Source organism: Aythya marila (assembly GCF_965140915.1).
Source record: "Aythya marila genome assembly, chromosome: 3".
Classification (NCBI taxonomy): domain Eukaryota; kingdom Metazoa; phylum Chordata; class Aves; order Anseriformes; family Anatidae; genus Aythya; species Aythya marila.
In genome coordinates, this window is record NC_139044.1 from 87,781,789 (window position 1) to 87,808,219 (window position 26,431).

General features: G+C 35.0%; 1 protein-coding gene across 9 annotated transcripts in view; it reads right to left on the reverse strand.

Annotated features, from left to right (window-relative positions):
• Nucleotides 1-26,431, reverse strand: part of RIMS1 (regulating synaptic membrane exocytosis 1) — a gene marked incomplete at its 3' end in the record, with an annotated part of 310,018 nt that overhangs the window by 77,492 nt on the left and 206,095 nt on the right. For 4 of the 9 annotated variants that reach the window (XM_082756965.1, XM_082756961.1, XM_082756964.1 and 1 more), the window contains one exon: nt 9,635-9,747. In XM_082756965.1, the coding sequence (XP_082613091.1) occupies nt 9,635-9,747 (113 nt within the window). Of the gene's footprint in view, nt 1-4,263; nt 4,294-9,634; nt 9,748-15,031; nt 15,104-17,266; nt 17,345-22,544; nt 22,629-26,431 lie in introns of all 9 variants that reach the window. The other 5 variants (XM_082756967.1, XM_082756960.1, XM_082756959.1 and 2 more) reach the window with 3 other exon arrangements.

Consider the following 26,431-nt stretch of genomic DNA (forward strand, 5'->3'; position numbering starts at 1 on the left):
GATTATCAAACACTACCTAATTCTGCAGAACTTGAAAAACTTTGAATCTTGACAATAAATAATATTTCAAAAGAACTTGCTCATATATTTGAAAAAAGGGATTATGATTATTTTAGCACTGGAACTACCTCCTGTGTAGCCGTGTAACCATCTTGGATTCTTGACCGTCACCAGATCCTAAGGAAAATCATCTTCCACCCAACAATGAACTGCAGCCTGTGCTACACATGCACCTCCAGCAAAATGTCACTATTTTGGAAGTGGAGACCTGCTGCTTTCCAGCAAGTAAGAATGCAAGAGAGGAGGGAAATATTGGCAAGGTAACATGAAGAAAAACTTTCTCACCTCTTTGGGGCTACAAAAAGAAGACCAAATTCTTAAATACCTTAAAGAGAAAGGGAATTTTAGGACATTGAAAAGAAAACATGGAAACTGGGAGATATGCAACTTAGATCAATAGATTCAGATATTTTAGGAAGACTGTAATTCCAAGCATACCATTGTTGAAGAAGATTAAGGGAGAAGTCATGAGAATTATATAAAGTCCAGAATACAGTCTTGCAGAAAGAGGTTTAGGAAATTACTAAAAAGAAAGCAGATATGCGACTCGGTGGGGGCTGTAATTATTTACGCTTGGGAAGATTTCTAAGAGTAGAAGGCTCTTCAGTTGAACAGACACGGGTTCAATAATGTCCAGTAGTTAGGAAGAAGTTAAAGTCAAATAAGTAATATGACATGTCTTAAAAAAAAAAAAAAAAAAAAAAAAAAAAAAAAAAAAAAAAAAAAAAAAAAAAGTGGCTAAGCACAGGAACAAATTTTCATTGCTTGCAGTGATTATGTGAAAATACCTTTCTAAAAGGTCATTCTTGCTTAAACCCAAATATAGGCTTAATGCCAAAACCACAGGTGACATAACCTGGTCTGTGATTAAAGCTGATAACCACATTGGTCTTTTTAGGACTACAGAAAACCCACGGGTGTCTTAGCACTGGCTATACCAGTTCTTGTAATGGTAACAGCTGCAACAAACACAGAATCCTCCAAGTCATAGAATCACAGAATTGTTTGGCTTGGAAGGGACTTTAAAGACCACCTAGTTCCAACCCCTCTGCCATGGGCAGGGATACCTTCCACTAGACCAGGCTGCTCAAAGCCCCATCCAGCCTGGCCTTGAACACTTCAAGGGATGGGGCATCCACCTGCACTATTAATTGTTGGAGTAAGCTAAAAAAAATAAGAAAAAATTGGCATCAGTAGTTAAGATGGCTGTAACCCTTGCCAGCTTTCTTTATGAATCAAACTTTAAGTGAAACAGTCTAAAAATCTGACAGATTTGCTTATACAAAAGCAGTCACTGAAAAGTAAGTTGAAATGAAAACTTATCTTGTAAAAACTATTTTGTGATAGCTTTCTAAGAGCACTGTTAACTCCCATCATATCTCTAAATGCCCAGGATTATTTTTTTTAATGTATTTCACTAGCTCTTTCAAGAAGCTGAGGTTCAGGACATCCAAGAGCACTACAACAAATACTGGATTGCTGGCAGCAGCCAGCGGAATATATTGCTTATTGCCAGGACTATTAAGGTACAGATCTGCCAATAAGCAACAGAGATTGCTACTCTGCCCCCATGTGGTTTTCTCTCCATTTGTGCACAGCACATTTTGGCAGGGCAACAGAGAACTGCACTTATCCCAGAAGCCAACAGAGATCCAACCTGTTCTTCTCTCTCAGTCTACATATTCTTCACACTAAGATGAAAAGTTGAACCGTGACAAACAGCTACAATGCAGTGCAGAGGCCTATATGCCTTTCCACACTGAAAAGTCAGGAGTGCTGCCCTCATTGTGCTGCTTAGATGTTCTATGTTTGGAAACCTGGGGAAAAAATGCAGTATCTGGACTGAGACAGTGAAAGGTAAAAGCTGGAGAAGAAATGGCAGAGGCAATATCCAGAGCAAAGGAAAGGGAATAAAGCAGCCGTAGGACTTGGATGGGAGAATTCCCCAGCACAGCAGGTAAGGGAAGGGAAGAGGGGAAGGGAGCGCTCATAGAAGAGAGGGAACAGACACTGGTGGTGGACTAGGATGAAGCATTTCAGAAATAACAGAGAATCTCTGAGTTATTTCTTCTCAGCCTTCAGGCTGAATTTTGCAATATTATGCACATAAGAAGTAACCCTGTGATAATTTTCAGGACTTTAAAAATCCACAGAAAGATAAGCTGGAAAATTAAGAACAAATGAAAAGAAAACAAACAAACAAACAAACAAACAAACCAATTTTGAAATCATGAGCAGATGGATGTTTTGAAATGTAAGGTTAGTAACACTGAAAAATCAATTTGTTTTTAAGATATAGAACTTGTTACCACTTCTCTACATATATGAGTTTAAAAAGCATGTATCGGCTACACATTGTAGATAGGGAGGGAGATGTCCTGCAGCAGCTCTTGTCCCTCTACCTGACTAGAAAGTATTGTGGCTTCTGTAAGCTGGTGTGCAGGGGTGTGTTCATATTTGTAGTAAACTCATTCCTTCAATAACTATGTCTTTTGCCATATAACATCCTGTAATCCCCCATCTCCATCTCCCACTCACCAACTTTCCCTTCTTTGTATCTCTTATACTGTGCTGGGGAGAGTCAGAGGTGACGGGGGCTACTAATGTAACTTCAGGTTGTGCATGGTCCCCCAGAACTGACACCACTCCACTTCCCCAGCAACTCATCTGCCCAACTTTTTTCTGCCTTTGGGCTGCGTCTGCATTCAGCCCTATGCTCCTGTGAGCCAGAGGAACCCAGGTGCCCAGAGATCCCACTACCTTCTACACACTGCCAAAACTTGGGCCAAATCCATCCAAATCCTTTGGAAACCTGAGCTTTCACAAACCTCTTATGGGCATGTTCTAGTTTCTCTGTATAAAATCAATTGTTTTAAACAACAAAACATCCACTGCGGTCCAAATCACAGAGCAAGGTTTGTGAACTTGAAAGAATCACAAATAATAAACTGACATAATCAATTTGTATTGTTCTGTTTGAAAGAAATACAGATACTTAAGAAATGAAAAATAACAGAAATAAATTACAAAATTAACCATTCTTAGGACTTTAAGACATTTCATAGTAAATACTTAACACTGCAACATAATCTGCAATTGATTTTACTTAATTTAAACACTATTTCTTTTTCACTTTATTTTTTATGTTATTGTGAAAACATATTCCCCAGTACTGTCTTGGATGTTAGAATTCATAACTAGTAAAACAGCTGCTGTATTTTACCTAAGGAAGTATGAACACATGAATGGGATCCATCCTTTCACAATGTAAAAAAGTTGTAGTAGATATTCTGTTTCAAGTTGAACACATAATTTGTCTTTGGCCCACCAAAGACTGTATTGAGATCAGAATTTCCCCAAATCTGAAGGACTCAGCTAGAATTTAGCAAAGGTTAATCTGATGTATCAGTGTTATTGCAGTATTGTGCTGTTAACATGAAAATTGATTAAATTGTTCTTTTTTCTCTCCGAGGTTCATTCTGACTTTGAGATGACTCCTACTTTTGGAAAAAAAAATAAAAATGGAACCTCTCTGCAACATGCCTTGGTGGGGATGTGACAGGCTGTATTTCTCACTTCATGGCATAGCCTTGTTAGCGCTCACTGACTCACTGATACCAGCACATGCTAGGGGAAATTCATAAGAGGTCAAAGCTATGCCCATGCAGGTTGTCTGCCTGCCCACAGAAACCTGCCCTACAACACCCCCAGCTTTCTGAGTGTCAAGGGCTTGTCATGCAAATACAATACAGCTCATGTTGAACTAACTTGTCTTCAGAATGTCTCTGCCTAGGAAGGACAGTTTCTGGCCATCAATACCTTCAACTGTTCCTAAGCCCCGACCTATGAAACATCCTTCACAGATGCAAAGAGCTATGGCTGCATCATCACAATTGTATTAGAACCAGCTGTTGTGCTGATGAACTTTAAATCAATCATGCAGCTTCTGAGCCATGTGAAGTGCTATGACTACGTCTGGTAAGCCTAGCATATCACATTTCTATGGGAAAATCAGAAATCACAAAAGAAATGACTTTCAGATTCTAAAGAGGGATAACAGATAGCATATAGAAACTTAAGAAACATCCTTTTCACCTGTTAAATACTGTTAACTAAATACTATATACTGACATGGAATATATTAAGAGAAAAGCCAGTATAAACAGTTGCCAAACATTTGTAAAAAATCACATAAATATTTACCTTTTGTGGAAGAGTTAAAATTCTCTTGTTCTTCAATGAATTAAATGCACGGAATGATGGGAACAGAAAAAGAAATCAGCAAATTTAAAGTTAGATAAAGAAATGTGTTACATGTGACAATGGCATGTACAGTAGGCAGTACTCCAACATATGTAAAAGTAATGTAGAAAATTAAAATGATAAACTATGACAAATAAAGCCTATGACTTTTTCTTTAAAATTAACAGGAACAATGAAGTTACTGAGATTCAGATTGTGGACTCTTTAAATATTCCACTAAAGCAGTATTACAAATGTTACAAATGACATAAAATCTTAACATTGCTTTAAGTATCATTCTAACTCCTGAACCACTTCTAGATTCTGAAGACTTTTCTGTAATACTGAGTGTGACAAATTTATTTTCTGTTAACTGATAGCATAAAAGATTATGAGGCTTGAATTAATTTTCAAGAGTTAGCAATGCTAAGAGAAAAGTCCTCTATGAGGGTAAAGATTCCACAAGCTGCCTCAAAATATGCAGTGCCACCTAAGAATTTCAAAATAAAACAAGAAATATGAAGACAAAACAAACAATACTAAAAGACTAAAAACTAAATCTTTTTCTTTTGTCATTCAATGATGGATCTAAAAAATGGTTTTAACTGCAAGGGTTTGATCTTATACCATTATTCAAGCCAGACTCTCACTGCAACGACATTTCAATGATCAAGTACATATACATTGAATAGTTTTCTCTAGTTATATTTAAAGATCTTAATTAAATATAAAAAGATATTTGCAACTCTAATCCATTATTTCACAACACACTGATTTTCCATATGAAATTCTGATTCTTTTTTTGTTAAAAGGAACACTGGACATGAAAACATTTAACTCCTGTACGTTGTAACTACCACTGAAGATTTGTACATATATTTATATACATATTATGCATATGCACTTTATAAAAGTAATCCCCCTTCATTACCAATAATCCCCATTCATTACCAATAGAGACTTCAGTGCAGCTTTCCTTCATGAAACAGCAGCACACACACATGCATGCACTTCAACCTGCATACAGGCTATGTACAAGGGTTACGCAGCTTTTTCTGACATGGGCCAACATACAGCAACACTTAGTGCTGGTCACAGCTTCATTTTTCTAAAGGTCACTGCGTAAGGCCTGTTGCTGTAAACAGGTGTCACTGAAAACATACAAACACACTGGTTCAGTTATGTTTACAGATACTCTTTTTATGTAAATAGGCTGCTTTTTATCATAATCCTTACTGTCATTAAATGATTTCTGAAACATGAAACCACACTGTTGAGGCTAAAAAAATGAAACCATGCTGTGAAGAGTCAAATAGAAGAATACACAGGGAGAAAGACCTGCTTTGCTTGAGTTAGCTCATTTTTATACTACAAACCATCATCACACATTTAGCTTGTTGGTTCATAGACTTCAATAGCACATAGCATGTCTGTTCTTCTTCACATGTAATATTTCTGAATATTATCCCTAGTAACATCTACTGTAGTGCAGAAAAATGCTATAGAGCTTCAGGCATTATTCATGATTAACCGTTACACAGAAGTGTAGAGGCCCACCCTATCCAAGTGAAAATTACTGTGAGCTTTGATTGGTGCTATGACAGAGAATGAACTAGTACATATATCACAGAAATATGCTTTGTATAAAGGTATCATTTAAAAACCATGCAACAATGTTGTTGTATAAACAGCCAAAAAATAAAGTCAACGCAGAATTCCCGCCCCACAACTTTCTTAAGTGACTTGCACAGTTCCACTCAAATATGATGCAAATAAGAAATACTGATGCAAATCTCTTACAGTTTGGCACAAGATGACATGGAGAGCACAGCATTGCCCTTATAACTTAGATTTTCACTGCTTTAGTCACTGAACCAAAATATCTTCATTATTAGGTCATTTTATGAAATTGCAAGATAAAGCATAGAAATAAATAATGCTTGTTAAGTAGCACAAGTTAAGGTAATGACTACTGAATTGTGACTTTTAGAAAACACACAGAGACACACCTACACCAAACTAACCTTCATATTCAAGAATCACAAGACCTTTAGTTGCAATAACATCCCACTGTGTTTTGTACTCTGGGAATTACTGCTGACAGGGTTGCAAAGGAAACACATATAGTCATACATTCCTTGAACATCATTGGGATTAAAATAAAAATCATGTAGTCCAAAAACCACAGGAGCATAGGCTCCTGTAACTGTAACTGCTTTAAAGAGTCTGTATATACTGAAGCTGCTAAAAATATTAGTTAGCTAGAACCATTCCAACTGAAAGTACCTAGCATGTTTTTAATATTTTCCAAACTAGTCAGCAGCCTTTAGAACCACTAAGAAGCTTGAGTTTGTTGTTGTTATTGGTTTATTTGTTTTTGTGAGTGTGTGTAATTATGCTATTTTGAGGTTTTAATGAAAAGATAATCCTTAGACTGGACTTTTTTCTCTACTTAAGATTTTTCTCTGCTCCTGATCAGTCGTACTTATCTCTAACAGAATTGATACCATTATTTCTGTTTCTTCTGTAAGATTTTCTTCTATGTGGTCTTTTATACAGTGGAACTACTGACAGGGACCTACTGAAACAAGTCACAAGTTGACTTTTTATGATACTCAAACCAAGGGATAATTAAGAGAACGTTATTTGATAGAAACAATGAAACCGTTTCATTCTAAACTTTATAATGAAAAAAAAAAAAAAAAAAAAAGAATGCTTAAGATTCAGTGTCAGTCCTAGAAGAAGCCTCATTGGCATGGATATTATCACTTAAGATAGAAAACAAAAAATCACACTTCCTTTTGACAAAAAACCACAACCACTCTCTTGCTTCTTCATTAACTCTCATTTTTTTCCAAAATGATAGTTTCAAAGAGTAATAAGATTACTGGATTCCTCTATGCCTCTTGACTATGTAAATAGAAAAAAGAAGGAAAAGGAAAAAAGGAGGAAAAGGAAGAAGGAAAAAGGAAAAAGGAAGAAGGAAAAGGAAAAGGAAACTACACAATTTACTACACAAATTATACCTTATATCATACCAGATTTCCTTGAAACACAGGATGTCAATACTGACCAGCAGTAAATAGTTTAAATTAAGAAAATGCAAAAATTTTGAAATGCTTCTTCCTATAACATTTGTGGGTTGCAATAAATTTTGGCATCATGTATACCTGTAGTGACTGTGAATTTGAGTCATTAAGTCACAATTCAGTTCCAAGTATAGTTAGTGAGACTCTTTCACAGACAGATATATTTGGATTCAATCCTACATTAGCATAAAATAACTTCTAGCCACTCCATTTAACTCATTTGATAGGGATTGAAAAGGTGAAAGTGCCATCAAAATTTGATACTGTAAACCAGAGCAAATATTATGTTTTTAAAGCGGAATTTACTTTCCTGCAGCAGCTTAAAGTTTATACACACTGCTATTCTTATTTCAGAAGATGCTTTCAGAAGCATTTTAAAATTATTTTATAAAATCTTTTAACTTTGTTCAAGCTGAGAAGGGAAGTACTAAAGTGTTAAACATGGGTAAAATTAGAAAACCTTCCTTTCAAATGGACAAGCCAGTCAGACAAAACCAAAATACTAATTAGAGAGGAAAATCTCTTTAGCCTTCAATTCCATGTGCAGTAATATGGCCATATTGACATAGGCAGTATGATAAATAACAACAAAGTAAATGATATGTCATATCCTACTTGTTCATTTTCTACATAAGACGCAAGCATGTGAACCACAAATGTAAATAAGAGTTCAGTGAAACAGCATTACTTTACAAATATTCACAGCATTGACAAGTTTCTAAACCAACCTTCTGTTTAAAGTTCACTTTTTCTTTGCTCTTCTGCATACAACACATCTCTGCTAATTTTTATGTCAAGTTCTACTTTCATTCCAACATCTTTAACAAAACATAAACTAGCATTTTATTCTCAATGCACTAGTTACCAAGAACAGCTGAAAAATAACAGGAGTACCCACAGTAAAGCCAACATAAATTAAAAGCTGATTCATCATGATATATTGTACCAAGTTCTGGAACTGCAGAAGAAACATGAAAGAAGTTTAAAATTCAGCTCTCATTATATTTCCCTAAAGAGCTCCCAAACTACTCATATGTAGAAATAAAAAATGGAAATGCAGTTTGTAACTAGTTTATAATCCAGAAAGTCCTTAGTTAACTATGAAATGTAATGAGAAGACTTAAATGTAAAGTTTAAATAATAATAAAATAAAGAATGAAACCTATTGTACTGAATTATTGATCATTCAGAATAACCACATGTATAAAAAAAGAACACATTATTTGAAAGTGTAGTATGCCATCACAACTCAAGCCAATAAAATTAATGCAAGCTGATTGTATGTTAATGCAAGCTGTTGTACCTCATACAAAAATGTATGGTAATCTAACATGATAAAAAGGTCATGGTCAGTAGCATTATCTATTTACGAAAGATGTCTGTCAACAGTTCTATAAGGCACTACAACACATCGTCAGCAGAAGCATTACTTTCATTTCTACATAGAATTAAAATGTGCAGTATATGGCAATCTCAGTTGTTGCTTGTATTCAATGAGAAAACAGGGTTTTTAAAGACAGAAGTAAACCTGAATGTACACATATTACCCACTGTGGAATTAAAACTAATTTAATTTTACCATAATAGCTCATACTCTGTGTGCAGCATGTTGCTAGAAAAGGAAACAGCAATATTTATACCTATTTGATATTTGAAAAGAACATCATCTACAGCCACTAGGTCTACACGGTCTTTTTCAAAAAAGAGCAGCACTCATTGCCTGAGCAGTTTATTCTTATGAATGAAAAAGCTGATGACCTGTGCCTTCACATTTCTTGTGGTGATTGCTTTTATTCTTTCAGACTCACTGAATCTGTCTCACTCCAGAAGGTATGTTTGTTAATATGATATTTGTTTATCATTAATCTATGTTAACAATGCACATCAATTAATATAAACCACAAAATAATACATTAATAACACTGTCAAAATGTTGTCAAAATCTTTGCCTCTGATTTCATTGTCTGAATACAAACTAGATGTGCCCATGGAAACCACCACAGCTCTAACAGAAATTTTAAAGTAGACAAATATAAAAAGCTACTAGAAAATTAAGGCAATTAAACCATGTGTCCACCAGTTAAAAATCTTCTGGACTTTGCAGACTACAAATATGCTTTCATTCTCTTCTCTTTGGCAGAATTACAGCTTTTAACATGTAGTTATGAAAGCAGACTTCAAGTAAAGTAAAGAAAGGTAAAAAATCAAAGAGTTAGAGCTATCATACGCTCATTATTTGATACCTTGCTCTATACTGCCACTTCTTACTGGAACTTGCGGTAGCTGTCTTCCCCTGCGACTGCTGAAGGACGTGTCTGCAGGAGGAGACTGTGTGGGACTTCCTTGTTGATGTATTCTGCAGATGAAATGAACATAAAAGTGAAATAACCCAAAGGAAGAGAATTCATATAGTCTAAATTTTTAAACACATATTGAATTGCATATAGAGAAGATGGGGTTGAGGAAGTTTGCATTTGGTGTATGCCATATGCATGTATTCAGGTCTGGATAACTAGCAAACTCACATGGCTTCACCTGTATCTTCTCTAACTGCCTTCAACTAAGGACAAAAATTTTCCATCTTTTTTTGCTGTCGTTGTTTTAAAAAGTTCTACTCAAAAACCACTGAACTAAAAGCAGTTTTCTAAGATCCATTTATGACTACGACTCACAATTTGGGAGTATAACTGTTCTCCTGCACTGACACAAAGACAATCCAAAATGCCACAAAATGCCATTTTACTAACTTCCGTGTTCCCTTTGAGCTGATGCACTAATTTGCACAAGGCCACAGAGAACTGGACAACAAGCATCTAATGTCTTGGGATAATGTGTTATTTTCCCCTGAACATAAACAAACAAACAAACAAACAAAAACACAGCCTTGGTATTTGTGTGTGTGAGACAGAAATTGTGCGTATGTGCATGCTTGTGCTCACAGCCCAAGATTTTTAATACTCTTACCTAAGCAAATATTCTAACCACCTTAACTTTGGCTAAATTCTATCTACCACTATTTCAGAGCACCTTGGCTACATGGCTTCTTACACACACATACAGCACCTTTAACACATCAAGCACCTTTGGAACACTGGTAAATTTGCATTTAAAAGCAATAGGGCCCCTCCTAATAATTAGGGAACAAGTTTAAGAAAGCAAAGCAAAGGTGATAAGGAGGAGATTGCTGAGAGGGACAATTTTCTAATTCAACATCCTTGCCAGTTATCACACTCACTGGAGTGCATAATCACAGTTTATCTGCTATGCTAAGTGTACAGGTAGGTAACTTGCAATTTTAAGTGACACATTCATAGAATATCAAAATACTGGTAGCTTTCACACTACGTAGATCAACCGACTTTCCCTTTGAGAGTTAGAAGTGAGAGAAGGATGTGATTTCCTGCACAGTGTTCAAGCAAAATACTTTGATAATTTTCAGATGGATATGAAACAAAACACAACAATGGAGGGATGAAACAGCCAACTTTTTTTGCATAGCTATTTAAGATCAACGGGAAGAAGTACCATCTGGATGGTGAAGATAGGCAGCATAAAGGATATGGGAGAAGTGTAAATACCATGAAGAGAGGATAATCTACAGTGCCAGAATGAGTGAACGCGCCATGTATGCTCAGGAAAGTACAACACCACACTGACACCTGGGAGGCAGAACATGAAAGCTGTGCTGGACATGTAATAGCAACCTTGTCAGAAGTGGAGAAGGTGGCGCCGACCCTCTGGGCACTAGGTGATGTACAGAGCATAAGGGTCTGATACTAGAGTGCTCACTCGACCTTGAGCGAGTGTGATGTTTTCCCCTAATGACTGGCTGTTCAGTCGTTCGTGGGGCTGGAAGTCCCCTTCTAGAAAGACATGGTAGCAGACCCCTAAAACATCAGGGCCAAAAAGAAACCGTTCAGTTGTTAGCTCCAGGCACACCGTCCCATGCCCCCCTCCACCAAAGAACATTGCAAACCCTGGCTGCAGGGCCATTGCGCACATTTCAGACTGAAGTTATCAATTCAGATTATAAATCCATTTCCAAAAGGATAAACTGCAGAACACTCACTGCTGCAGATACACAACCCCTTGCTTGTGGAACTGCTGAACTGCACTGAATACAGCAGAAATCTGGCCAAGAACTCTAGCTGCATCTCAAGCAGCGAACACAAGCTAACAACACTTAGATAAAAAGTACTAGCACAGAGTAAGCTAGTACTCCATGTATCTTTCTGCAGTGAGACCCAACATAGAAATAGAGTTCTGAAGAAACACTGATGAAAGCATCATTAAAATATTCAGTAAAATTATTAATCACTTTAGTATAATTAGCAGCATAATTATTGGCAGTTTAATAATTGCATATGTTGCAAGTATAAGATAATCTGAAACATTTCAGGCTTGGAGAGTGACAAAGTCAATTTCTTACTGTGCCCTTCTTATTATTGCTGGGCTTCCCAACAATGCAGCATTTTGTAAATGATAATACTGTATCCATTATTTCAGAAATTACCATAAAGCCATCTCGTGATAGCATTTCACTGTTTGGTTTGTTTTTTAATTTCTCCAGACATATGAAATGCCCCTGCACACACCCAGCACATCTTTCACACAAAACGCAGAGTAACCAAGGGACTGTCTAGTTCATAAAACTATCATACATTTATAAATTATCCTTAAAAATAAAATAAAATAAAATAAAATAAAATAAAATAAAATAAAATAAAATAAAATAAAAATTAAAAAAAAATGTATATGAGACAACATTTATGCAGATGTCTACACCAAGGATAAAAAGCAGATCTGGTTTCAAAGCCAGTGGCAGCTTATATGGAAGTCCAGTCACAGTGCTACAAAAATAGGATTCTGTTCCCTTTATTATATGCTCTCTTAAACCCTAACACTTCCTAAACTTCACTCCTGGCTTGCCCTGGCAGTAACAGAAACACTCTTACAGAGATTCCCTGCTTCTAAGAGATGCTTAAGATGACAGCGATGAGCTGAGTCCTGAAAAGGCCTGCTTGGTCCAAATGTCAATGTAATCCCTGATGGTCTAGCAGAAAGATCAGCTGCTGAAGAGAAGAAGTCTACACTGATTAGGAGAATGAGAGAAAGAGGAACCAGCATGGGAGACAAAACCTGGTGTGTGGCTTAAGGAATGAGACAGAAATTAAAAAGTATGGAGAGAAGGGGAATTAGGGATAGAAAAATTGAGAGAGAAATGACACCTGGTGAGCAGTAAGATTGCAGCAAACACATCTGCATGTATCTCATTGACTGCTCCTCCCAGAGGAAGGTAACACAGCAAACAGCCAACCTATAACTCAGTTGGTGATGGACCACAGAGAAATCCTACAGGTTCTAGCTCTGCCTTCCCACAAGGAAACTCAAGTTTTCTTCTCTTTAGACTGATGTCTCAATGGCATGAATTTAAAAAACAAAACAATCCGACAAGAAAGCAAACACACATCCTTCCACATAAAAAACTATGAAGAAAAACTAAAACTAAGAGAGCATTGCCAATCCAGCACGCTTTTGACACAAGGTCCTATGTAATATCTTGCATGTACAGATAAATACTGTACCTGAGGTAATGAATAACATCAGGTAAATTACCACTACCTGATAACTTGGAATTCTCTTGTAACTAATCAATACAAAATGGGAAAAGAATTTATCTCAGCACAGGAATGACTAAAGTTCCAATCCATTAAATCCTCAAATGCATGTGACATTTAGCATTACAATTATAAGAGGCTTTGAAATACCCTGTGAAACAACTCTTGAAAATTCACAGCTAGGCTGGTCATTTAAATCAAATAAACACACTGCTCATGTCTAAAAACCTATTTCATAAACATAACTACACGCTTAGAGGTAGAGCCCATTTGCTGTTAAAGCAAACACCTCACAGTTCCTACCATCAGCAGTAGCTGAAATTTAATTTTCAATATTATAATTCGCACCAGCCATACAATGAGATTAGTGAAAAGAACATTTGTTTTAGTGAGGTGTATGTTTTTTAATCTATGCAAGGATCTTGACATCTGAAGAAAATGCCCTCAGTTTACACACTGAAATAAATATCAGGTTTGAAATGTAAACACTTACTGATACACTGATTCCTCCAATCTCATATGTCACAGGATTTCCTTTCCTACTCTCCCACTGTCTCTCAGACTCTCTGCTCTTTCCTTTGCCACCATTTTCTTCTTTATAATCTTACATTTTCTTTTCCTTCCTTATTCCATATGTTCCTATATTTTCCATTTAATGTTTACATTCCCATTTTCCCTCTCACTTACTTCATATCCCTCTCCTACGTCATTCTCCTTTCAAGCCTCTTGCCAACACATTTAACTGTACAATTTGTATGGTTATCAACAACTGTGAGGCCATTGCAACCTCAGCCCCAAGGGCTTCCCTTACTCTTCAGAGGACAGAAGGAAAAATAAAATAGAAAAAAAATGCTGGTTGAAACACAGCAAGGATTTCAGCCGTTAAGTCAGGGGATGTCTGTGGTGTAAACTGAAATAGAAACTGGGCTGTTGAAGCAAGTGTAACCATTGCTTTTAGATTAGGAACAATAACCTGATCCTTGAAACAACAATATAAAATAAAAGTTGTGAATTTATTTTCTAGATAATGTGCATTTTCTTCAAAACCAGAAGTGTCTCTGTGTTCATAGAAGCTTTTCAACCCTCACAATGTAAACAGATGTGTTCCTCTGCTCATCAAGATAACGTAGGTCTGCTTCTAGCAAAGGCAGAATCTCAGTCCTCCTCACTGCTCTTAGTTCAGCCAACACATGGGCTTAACTAGATAAACTCATAATTAAGTATGTATTCTTATTTTTCCCACTTTTTTTTTTTTTCTTAAAAAAATAACAACCTTTTACTACTATACTGTAAAAGCTAAAAGTTACAATGATAATGCATGCACAGGCAAATTCAATGGTAGAGAAGGTAAACCCTCAGTGTTCTTATTAACTTTATGTAATGACAGCTTGCATTTTTTTTCAATGGGTATTTAAATGTGGAATTTAGCAATTTTATATTATAGAGTAAAACTACTATATTGGAATATAGATGTCTTTCCCCAGGTAAAATGCACATATGAAACTGTTATTTGTATGCATATGTGGTTTCAGTTGCACTGTAGTTGTTAATTAACATTAGTACACTGTGCCTTGCAGTTACTTATTCTTCATTTGCCATTTGATAAGAGACCTCTTGAATTACTAATCTGCTTATATATTTTCTCAACTTTAAAGTTATTTTAAAATAGACAAGACTTCTGAAAAAAAATCTGTGGTAAAACAAAAAGGGATTAGTACCACAATAATAAAACATTCTGTGTATGTCCAAGTTTCATCTTACAGAAATCAAGACAGTGGCAATGGGTCTCATATTTTTCATTACTAAATGTATGCACAGACAGTCTTTACCAGAAAAATGTCATATGTAGAGCAACACAGGAAGTAGTGATAATAATATAGATAATATAAATAATATTTTAAATTAAGGCAACATAGCTTTTGGTACACAGCTTTTGCTTTAACAGTAGTATTAGTTGTATATTATGAACACCAGAATCAATTCAGTCATAACAGGTGTTTATTAATCATTCATCAATCCTACCTTTCTGTTTCAGTTGTGGAGCCTTTCCTAGTTTGTTTTTGGCTGCTATATCTTTCCACTTTTCTGGACTGCCTGTAAAATGACATGTCAGAAAAGAAATAAACAAAGAAGAAAAAGAATACAAAAAATATGAAGATTACATATTTACTAATGTATTGCAAAGGTAATAACAGTAACATTTGACAGATGGAAAAGTGACAAAAATTTTTTTCATGAACAGGCTGGTGAGCTTGGGGTTTAATGCACAAGGCTCTGATTAGCTTTGACTGAGCTGATGGTATGAAGGTTATGAGGTACCAAAATAGGGAGACATCATTAATCTTGACTGCATATGCAGCTAGCTCCCATTTTACAGCCCCTATCTGATTAGACACAATGGGTCTTTCTTGACAGTAAGAAAAACAAACGCAGTGTAGACAACAGGAAAAAAAAAAAAAAAGTTGCAGAAAGGACAAGTAATATTAAAATACAAACTTTAAAAATTGGTTTTAAATCTAAATTTCAAAATCAAAACAAATACTGCATCATATCAGATTTAACTAACACTGTCAAGTTATTAACTCGGCTTATCAAAAATTTCATTCTATTAAAAATTGTTAAAGATTTTGAGAAATGGTTTAAAACATTTATTTATTTATTTATTTAATCGATGCAAATAAGTTAAAAGTTTATTTCATTTCCTTAATTAGGTCATGGAAATCTCAGCAAGTCCTCTGTGTTCCAAAATTTCCATTACTATCTATGTTAATACAAGCATTTACACATTAAAATTTACAATTTGAATCTCTGATAATCATCAGTGTTTGTTAGTCTTTCAGAATAAAAGTGCATATGAAGTTTCAGGAGTGGCCAAAAAAGTGGAGTGATGATTACTCATTGTTAGATCAGAAACAATGACAAACCCCAACTTGAACATTACACAGGAAAGATGACAAAGAAACATGTAAGAAACTCACAATCATATAATCAACCTCTATACCTAGACATAAAAAAATTACTGTGGGCAAAAAAAAGTAGGTAAAAATAATATTAAAGAATAAAGATTTAATTTTAAACCTCAGTGGTTATGAAGACTAACCCAGTGTATGAACTGGAAGATACCTCAACAGTTGTAGTATCAAGTTATACCCAAAGAATATAATCACAGTGTATTTTCACTGTAATATTTGATTACTATTATATTGTGACACAGTATGAATCGTTGTATGAAGCAAAAACTGCACAAAAATAAAAAGACTTTTTTCTTTTTTTATATATGAGCAGAGGTCACTACCAGTGACCTCTTTCCAGTTTTAACAAGAATATACTTTCGTACAAAAAAAAAAAAAAAGAATCCCTTAGAATAAAAATTTTAAACTCCCTTATCCTCAAACAGCTTTCTCTAGATTTTTTTTTTTTTTTCTGGAGTATACTCCCTTTACTTTCTTCTTTTTTCTTTACCACATCGAGTACAAGGTGGATACAAAGGGAAACACACATTAAATGCTGCAGATTTGACTAAGACATAAGGTGAGCGAAGTATTTGAATTTATGGTTAGATCCACCGAAGGCAGCATGATCTCCCAAACGATGGCTCGTCACTTTTTCTTTGGTTTGTTAGGGGACTTATTTTCCCCTTACTCCTTTACGTCACTTGCTTAGACTGTGGCATTAAGTGAAATGGAGAAAAAGTGACTACTCTTTGTAGTATGGAAAAGCCACGGGTAGAAATTGCTGTGCTGTGAAAAGTGGCAAAGTAATAAACAGTAGGGAGCCCAACATCATTATTTCTCTGTTCACTGTGCTGTCACTGCAAGCAGCACACATTAGAAATATGTTTAAAATAATATCTTCCTTTCTGTTTCCTTCCCCTTGCTAAGATGATGCTGTTTGCATTCTGTATAGCTCAACAGCATGCTACAGCACGTGCAGTAGTGACTCAGCTTGAGCTCTATCTGGACACCAGTGGGTACATATTTACAGACAGTTGTACTTCCATGCCTATATAAAATGCTCAGAGTGCACTGAGGATAAAAAGGACATGTATGTCATATTCAAATTTACCTCTTAAATGTAGTTTAAATGGAATGAAATATTATCTATGAACAATACATGCATACCATGTACTTAAATATATAAAGAGAAAAAAACCTATGTGAAAGTATTAAACAGAGCATATGAAGAAGATACTCGCAGTGTGTAACTATAACCAATACCTCATTTACTTGGAACTATGATTTGAGTAAATAAGGATACCTCTGTGCTGCTCCAGGTTTAGCACTTAGGTGGTCTACACTGTCCTGTTTTGGAATGCAAGACTCCAGCGTCCTTGTTCTTCACAAAATTTGGAAACATGGATGTGAATTTGGACAGAATGAGCAGAAACAGAGAGATGGTCACATGCAGTGAAGGTGGAGACATGCAGTCAAATATATAAACCAAAAGCATTAAGGCACTATCTTCTTGGTAAGGCTGTATTTCTCACTTCCCTTTCTGCTGACTTAATCCATGCACTTTAAAAGACTTTTAAAATAATTTTGAGACATGATATTAGAATAATTAGATATTAGAAACTAAGATGCAATTAAGTAAAGAATGAGAGTCACAACACATTTTTAAAAAGCATGTATGCATTACACAGTGAACAGGAACACTGCTGCTTAACAGCTGACATTATCCTTCCTGAGAATAAATTTACAGTATGATACATTAAACTAATATATAAACCTATATACATCTTTCCCTTAGGAGTTTGGAAGAAAAAAAAAAAAAAAAAAAAAAAAAGATATTTTGCTATTACATTATAAAATTCTCCTGAAAACATAAGCAAATTTCATATATGTTGATATTCTATTACCAACTGTTCTACTACAGTCACAAGTAACAATAATAATTCAATAGTAAATGCAGAATAACTTAGCAATTTAAAAAAATCAAATTGTGTCCAGGATATTTTTTAATTCCTATGTTATTTTCATTTCTGTTGAAGCCGTTAAAGAACATCTGAATGTGTTCACAGCTTTTAATTTGGCATAGAAATTATTAGCATGTTGGTTTATTATTAGCTTGCTATGGAATATATCACACAAAACATTTTCTTTTTCTTGATCAATATAAGAGTAAACTCAGCAAAATTTGCAGTGTACTAATAATCTAGGGTACATATTAAATTTGCATGTATACTTCCAAAATGTTGAGCAAATGCTAAAACTCCTCTTAAAGTCCTAAATGTACCAAATGTCATAACAAATCACTGATCAATAAATCATTACTCTATACACAGACAAGAACAATAGATATATTATATATACAGAAAAGCTATTCACAGTTCACGTGCAAAAGACACATGAGCCTCAAAACATTTATTGTTGTTGAGTATAAACAAAATCTACAGACAGAAATGCAATAATATTCCTATCAAAATGAAAAATTACTATTCCTAGAGTGTCAAAATGACTTTTTTATTATAAAAAAAAAAAAAAGCCTGAAGTCATCAAAAATGTCACATTCAATAGTTCCTGATTTTCCTAAAGATTTCTGAAAGGCTGGATCTACGTGGTATGTGAACTGGGAGGTCACAACTGCTCTCAAATCTTGGCAGCTCATAACACTTGTTCCTAGCACTTCAGTTCATGTCTTGCAAGACTGATTCCATGATTTAAGTGGTACAGTGTTGCTGAAAGGATAGGAAATAATCATCCAGGACAAATTAGCCTGCCATTGGCAGTGCACAGCACACACAAGTTCTCTTTATGAATGTACCAGAAGTACCAGCCTGCTGCTTCAAGATGTACTCTTGTACATGCGTGCAACAGCTAAACCTACTTCTAATGAATTATTATTATATCATGATTATTTCTTGTATATATATGAGAAATAATTTCTAAAAGGCTTATTTTATCTTGTTTTTATGCTGAATTAATACAAAGACTTCTCAAAAAGAACAATCTGAATAAAATTCCCACCTACCATTAAATGCTCAACTCTCATTCTCCTTGTTTTTAACTCTACTTATGATTTCACAGTCTCACAGTTCTCCAGTTACCAGAGTCTTTCACTTTAGAGAGACTTTCAAATTCTATTTTCTAGTATAAAAACAAACAAACAAACAAACAAAAAATCCTAACAATAAAGCTGGCAAATTCAAACCAAAAGCTATTCTATAAAAGGTCAAGAAAAACACAATACTAACCAAACACTTGCTAACTCTTAACACTAAAATACAAGTATAACATCTTTTCAAGGTATATCGTGTCACTTTTTCAGATACAGAAAGTGAATGATTTCCAGAATAACAATAATCTTGCCAAGATCTTTACTAAAATTTATATCATGAATAATTTTCAATAGATACCATGCTGTGAATACTGAATTTAAATGACCAAAATTAGAAATAATGCATGTCATATGTTTAAGAAATGTACTCAGGAATAGATCTTGATAGCACCCTATATGCAAATTGGACCAGTTTGTAAGATAATTCTGGAATGTACTCAAATGAAGTGTAAGATGACATCTGTCAAAGTCAATTAATCTGCGAAAATATGATCTGAAAGTGGTGATAAGCAGTTAGTTAGTTATCCCTGTTGATCCATCAGATACTCATTCCCTGACACCCACTACATCAGCTGTCAATTTGATAAAAGCACATAAAACACAAAAATGTCAGAACTGAGTGGTACTGGCCAACTGTCAAATGAAAGTGTGGGAGATAATCAGAATGAAACTAAACTTAAAAGATAAGAATTTTCTACATAGGTGAAGCACCTTTGATTCCCTCACTGCTACTCTGCATGCTAGGTGGACTTTAAACATGGATTACTATAATTCATTTGCTGACAATCCTTACAGCAAAACTATGGTTTCTCTGGAACTGTGTAGAATGGCGTGCCTTGGGAAAGCCCTTTGCCACGTGGTCTGTGGCTGATGGCAGGAGAAAACACTTCACCTCAGAGGGTGACCAAATGGCAAAGAAGGTTCAAATTCAAAAACATTACTTGAGCTCCACAAGGTTCACCTTTCTTTAGTTGACCTTTTTGCCTCTGGAATAGAGAAGTTAAAGTATTCCAGAGCAGTGAGCAAAACTATCTGTGCCAGTGTCAGCAACAGAGCTTGGAGCAGGGTTGTGCACCTGAACAGCAGCACAAAGGAAGGCCAGCCACTCCAGCCACTAATCAGGGGCATTGGTGATAAAAGGAAGACTAGGGAAATTGTGGGCCCTCTCTGGAAGGAAATGGGAAACCTGGAAACCTGGGGTATGGAGAAGGCTGAGGTACTTAATGACTATTTTGCCTCAGTCTTCACTGACAAGAGCTTCAGACACATAGCCCAGGCCTCAGAAGGCAAAGACAGGGACTGAAAGAATGATGAACTGCCCAGTGTAGGAGATCAAATCTGAGACCATTTTAAGAGCCTGAAGGTCAAGTCCACGGGACCTGATGAGACGCATCCATGGGTCCCGAAGGAACTGGTGGATGTAGTTGCTAAGCCATCATCCACCATATTTGAGAAGTCGTAGCGTTCCGGTTTTCTGCTTGATTAGAAGAGGGAAGTTTCTGCTGATTAGAAGAGGGAAACATTTTTAGAAAGGGAAAAAAAGAAGACCCAGGGAACTACAGGCCAGTCGCTCTCACCTCTGTGCCTGGCAAGATCATGGATCAGGTCCTCCTGGAACCTATGATGATCTTTAAGGTCCCTTCCATCCCAAACCATTCTATGATTCTGTGATTCTAAACTGTGCATTTTGGGTATGCAATGAGAAAAGTCCAATGTTCTTGTAACTTCTGCTAATCAGGGAGAAGTTCATTTGTGAGGCTGCAAAATCATCAGGATTGGGGTTAATCTAAACTGTTTCTACGTTCATCATTGGCTGCATCACTGGGTGACTAGATTATCCACAAGACTTCCGACCACATAAAAGGACTGATTTCACAAAGAAAATTAGACTGCTTTTTCTCTGACTCAGAAACTTGCCAATAACATAGTCTACATTTTCCAGATGCTTTACTGCAATATGTTTACTAAGACGTATTAGACAATTTCAGCCTTTAATACATTTGCAGAACTTTGGCTGACATCAAAAAGGTTCACAATTCTGCATTAAGAATGGCAGCATTCAGATGAAAACCTAATTTCATTGATATATGATTATGATTTAATTCTAATCAAATCAATGACAATTAGGTTTTATCATCATCTGATCCATTGAGTCAAAAACAGTCTTTCCATCAACTTGAAAAATGTGAAGAAAAATTAGTTTTTAAATGCTCCAAACATACAAAGTACATTTGTAAGCTGTTAATAGCTATCCCATAAGAGGGCTTAATATTAATGTTGGTAAAATACCTAGAAATGCCTTATCTGTAAAAAGGCCAATTTTGAAATAGTCTTTCACAAGTTTAATTCTATATTTTTTAATTTCTCTAGTACAAAGAGAAATGTTATGCAAACATAGTTACAAGTTTCACACTCTCTACAGCTTGTATTGGCAGAATATACCCCATATCAAGCAAACAAGATAAATTATAGTAGAAATGTAACTACTACTACTAAACGTATTCTTAAGCAGAACAAAACCACTGGCACTTAAAGTAACTGAAAAAGTTTTACCCATGTATCTGCCTCACAGTTTTAAGAGCAACTTCATAAGAGTTTACTGATATAGAGGTTATTTACACAAAACATCTGCATCCTTTCATTTACTGTAACACAAAAATCGTTACAGTAGTTAATGGGCAAATGTCAAATTTACATTTCAGTAGAAATACGATGTGTGGTTAAAAATAATATAGATTTATCAGGAAAAAATATACAAAAAATTACTACTGTCAAAACAATGGAACATCAAAACTAATTAGAGTAGAAAGCTCATAACAAGAAAAAAAATAAAGAAAGGTACTTCTATTAATCATAGTTCGTATTCAACATTAACGTGTATTTAAAGATCTGGTGGTTTTAACAAAACCTACCTTGTTAGGAAAACCTGTTCCATGACGACCATCCTAATTTAGGACAGAATTTAAGAACACTACCAATTTTACATACATTAACTAGTAAGTATTACCAAAACTTCCAACAATTCCAACATATCATGGTTCTTTTTTTTTTTTTTTTTGTTAAACAACAACAACAACAAAAAGCACAATAAAAATTAAAATAGACACCTAAAAAAACCAACAGGCTCTACAACAGATATATTATCATATTATAAAGCACCACAGAGAAAATGCCATCACCATTTACAGAAGCAGGTAAAAATAGACTGAAGAACATTAAGAAATGATGTTCAGTGGTATTAGCCATCTTATTAAATAGCTTGTAACTACTAAGGCAAACAGAAAATTTTTACTTCCTAGGTGCTTTATAACAGTTCAACAAAATGCAGAGATGATATCTAAAGCTGCTATTTTATTTTGGGCTTCTGGAGTTTAAAGGTCTCTCTCTATACACATGCATACTTTTAAATTTTAGTGTACTCCTCTGAGAGTGCAAGATGCAGTAAGCCACTTTTTGACTGGGAGGAGTTGCCTAGTACCTGTCATCCTCCGGAGATGCATGCTCGATATGAATCCTGGGACTAGTAGGTCGTCTCCTCTCTAGGGAGGGGGACCATCTACCCCTGTTTGCCCGTTCAATAAAACAGGAAAAAAACAGGATATTTAGTTCGTGATATAATTAAATATAAGCAATTTGGGACTGGAAAAATACCCCAAAAAGTAACGAAAGTGTGTCATTTAATTATTTTTTCTGTTTTCTAATTTCCTGGTATACTATTCTTACAGCTGCTTACTGCACAACTATTTCAGCTGAAACAAAGAGAATATGCTCCCAAAGAAGCAGAATTTCAACTAATTTAAAACTTTCATGTAGTGTACCATAAGGTTTCAAATGTTCTCCAAAGCTAGACTATCTAAAAGCCTATCATCTCCATGTAAAATTGTAATTCTAGAAGCTTTGCAAAGACTGCATTTTCTATTGACTGCTAGCTGGCATATTGTTAAACTAATCTCTCCTAACTCTTTGTACTGAAAATGCATCCTTGGTAAAAATGTGGGACTGTGAATTATATGAAAAATTCTGAGGCATAAAGTGACCATTTTCTGGAACACATAGAGAGAGTCATTCTCTGTTCCATTCATCTGCTTATAGAGATGTCTTGCTCTGACTGTAATGGATGTACTGTATGCCTACTAATAAGAAATTCTGCATATTTTAAGAGCTACACTTTTGAGTAAAAATATATATATCACAGAAGTGATTTAACCACAACCACCTAAGGCAATTGTTTCTTCATATTCTGTTCCCTTTGAAGTTTTCCTAGCAGCAGCACATATGTCATTTCAGCACCAAAGTAGTGCTGAACAAACCAGAGTTCAAGTTTTAGAGCAGTATGGCAGCACTGATACAATAAAGTTCCAGTAAAGTCCCAATAAAGTTCTCTTGCAGAATCAGAAAGATTAAAAGGTTAAGGTTGCACATATTTGTGTACAAGTATGTTTTTTAATGTAAAAATATATATTAAAAGCATATGCATCCAACTTAATTTTCTGATAATTTCCCAGTATCCCTGCAGCACAACAGCAGATTGTTATATAGGTAAATTAAAAAATAAAAAATAAAAAGTAGTCAAGATTGTGAATGAATAGTAGTGTCTTATGTGATTTTATTTTCTTTAAAAATCTCATTTTGTCTGGAGACAGGAGTTGGACTCAATGATCCTTGTGGGTCCCTTCCAACTCAGGATACTCTGTGATTCTGTGATTTAATTAACAATTTTATATATATAGTATACTAAAGACTGACATTTTTGTGTATTTTGATGTAATGTTATGTGGTTGTAAGAGTGTATGTGTAACAATTTAGAAAAATCAAAAAATACTGATTAATTTACAAAAACAGCAAACATTTATGTAAACACTGCATAAATATGTAATATTCACTTTCTGAGGCATCCTTCCAGTCCATGTTATAAGGAAAAGGGTTTGATTTATGGAACATGCAAATAACAAAGCTTTCAAGGAGATTAGCATCACTTGAACATTGAGGTAGATCAGAAGTTTCAAGAAAAAATAGGTTGTAAGCAGTTAGTTTATTTTTCTCTCCAAAGCAAGAGTTAAAGAAAATGTTAATGCATCAGTGCACTCAAAGCCCTTAATATGCTGATATCCACTATAAGTATCAAATAGCATTTGATAGAATTAACTACATCATGCAGTATGAACTTTGAGAACATGCTCTTTCACCAAATTTTTAATGACTGTGAGCAGACAATGCAGACAAACATGCAATAACCTATTCCTTTACATGTTTGAAAATAACTGAAAACACGATGCATTATATACCTAATGCAAGCAGTTATTTTACTGTACATAATTTTAAATGTAAATAGTGATGATCAACATTGCTGTTACAGACATGCAATATAAATGCCTTAATGCTTCAGACTTACTAAAAAAATACAAAAATTAACATTACATCAGAACCGGTCTTAATTGGATCAAATGACAGTTCTAACCGTTCTGTTATCTACTTATAAGTAGCTAATAGACAATTGTTCAGCTTTGTATCCTGTTTGGGTGGTAATGAACGGCAAATATTAAAAATCCTAGAGATCTCTGAAACATTTTAAGTCTTACTTCAGTGAATCACCTCAGAGTGAGTCTAACAGAGTTTGGCCACATTTTGCAGACATGCAGACAGTCTTACATGAACTCATCACCAGGCTGTGCTCTTCAGTTTTACTTGCTCACAAGTCCTCTACCTAAACTTCTCAGGATCAAAGCATACAACCATTCCCAATCCGTACCACTGATTTTGTGCTAACTACTATTCTACTATTACAATAATTTCTTTCAATATAAGAAACTCATGTCAATAAGCCACACTTCGTATTATTAAGTAACGATTACTACAATCTTAAATATCACCAGATAATCTAGGGAAGATGCTACAATGATGAGAAAGCACAGCTGAATCGGTTTTGGACAGTGCATATAATTCCTATGCCTATGGGTTTTCCTCACTTGAGGCTAGTGTTTGCACACAGATGATGCTGTTTTAGGACATGATACATAATTACACAGAAAAAAAAACAGAGATTTTGAGCTACAGTGAAGAAGACAATGAAAAATCACACTACAGAAAGCAGTGGCAGCAAAAACTTTTCATGGCTTTAGAGAGTAACTATGTCTATGTTATAAACTAATATGTCTTGTAAATCATCACAAACCTCAACAAGATGATTATTTTGACCAAAAAACTAGGGATAGGTCAAAAAAAAAAAAAAAAAATCATGGTGCAACTGAATTGGTAAGGCCTGGACCTTTTTGAATGTCCTAGTATACACCACATCAAAGAGAAAGATATGAAGGGTTAGGTTCAGTATCAAACTATTTCATTTAATGAAAATAGTTTGCCTGTATCAGGGCAAGGTCAGTTTGCCAGTCAAATCATGAAGACTTTCCTTGCTCAAGTGACATAGCTTACAGAAGGAGAAGAGGAATTTTTTGTTTGTTTTTAGTGCAACAAGACTTGTATTTTCCTGAATTATATATATTGCTAAAAGTACTTTTCTGCAGGTGTTTGTGGATCAACACAACTTTTATTGACACAACAACATCTTAAAAAAATAATTATTCCAATCATTCCAAATGACAAAAATTATATTTTTTGGAGTTTAAGTGTTTTCACTGAATAATTAACACAGAGAAATAGAACTCTATGGTCAGTCAGCATCATTTTGTTTAAAAAAAAAAAAAAAAAAAAAAAAGTCAAGTGGACCACTTTATCTCTTGATCTCAAATACAATCTAATTTATACCCTCTCAGACAAAAGGTTGAGCAAAATGGGTAGAAAGAATTTTCCACTGGTAAGTATACTTAACATTTTGTTCAAGAAAAGATATAGTTACACATTTAGAATTCTATTTGTATATTTTGAGGGTTTAAAGCCTACATTTAAAATAAAATCTACAACTCCATTCTGTGAATAAAAAAAGAAGCCACAAAAACAATTAACAGTACCTTCAACATAGGTCCTCTTACACATACACCGATTAAAATATAGTGCTTTATAAATTAGACTTCACAAAACCCTAGTGTTTCTCTTTGCTACAAACAGGACCTACTACACTTGGTTGCATAATCTCTTCTTGAGGAGTCTCCAGCAATAAAGGCTAGACAACCTTTTCTAGATCATCTATCAGAGTGTTTCATTACACTTGCTTTCCAAAAGCTTTTCCTAAAAGCTTTGTGAACCTGTAACATCAATGAACGTGTCTTACTGTAATTTAAGTACCTTATCTAATCTTGCTCAGCACAGACATAAATGCTTTCTACATTCCTTGAACTTAATTCCTTTTCTTCAAACTAGACTCCTCTATCATTACATGCAACTGACAACTAATCTTACACTCTTACACTA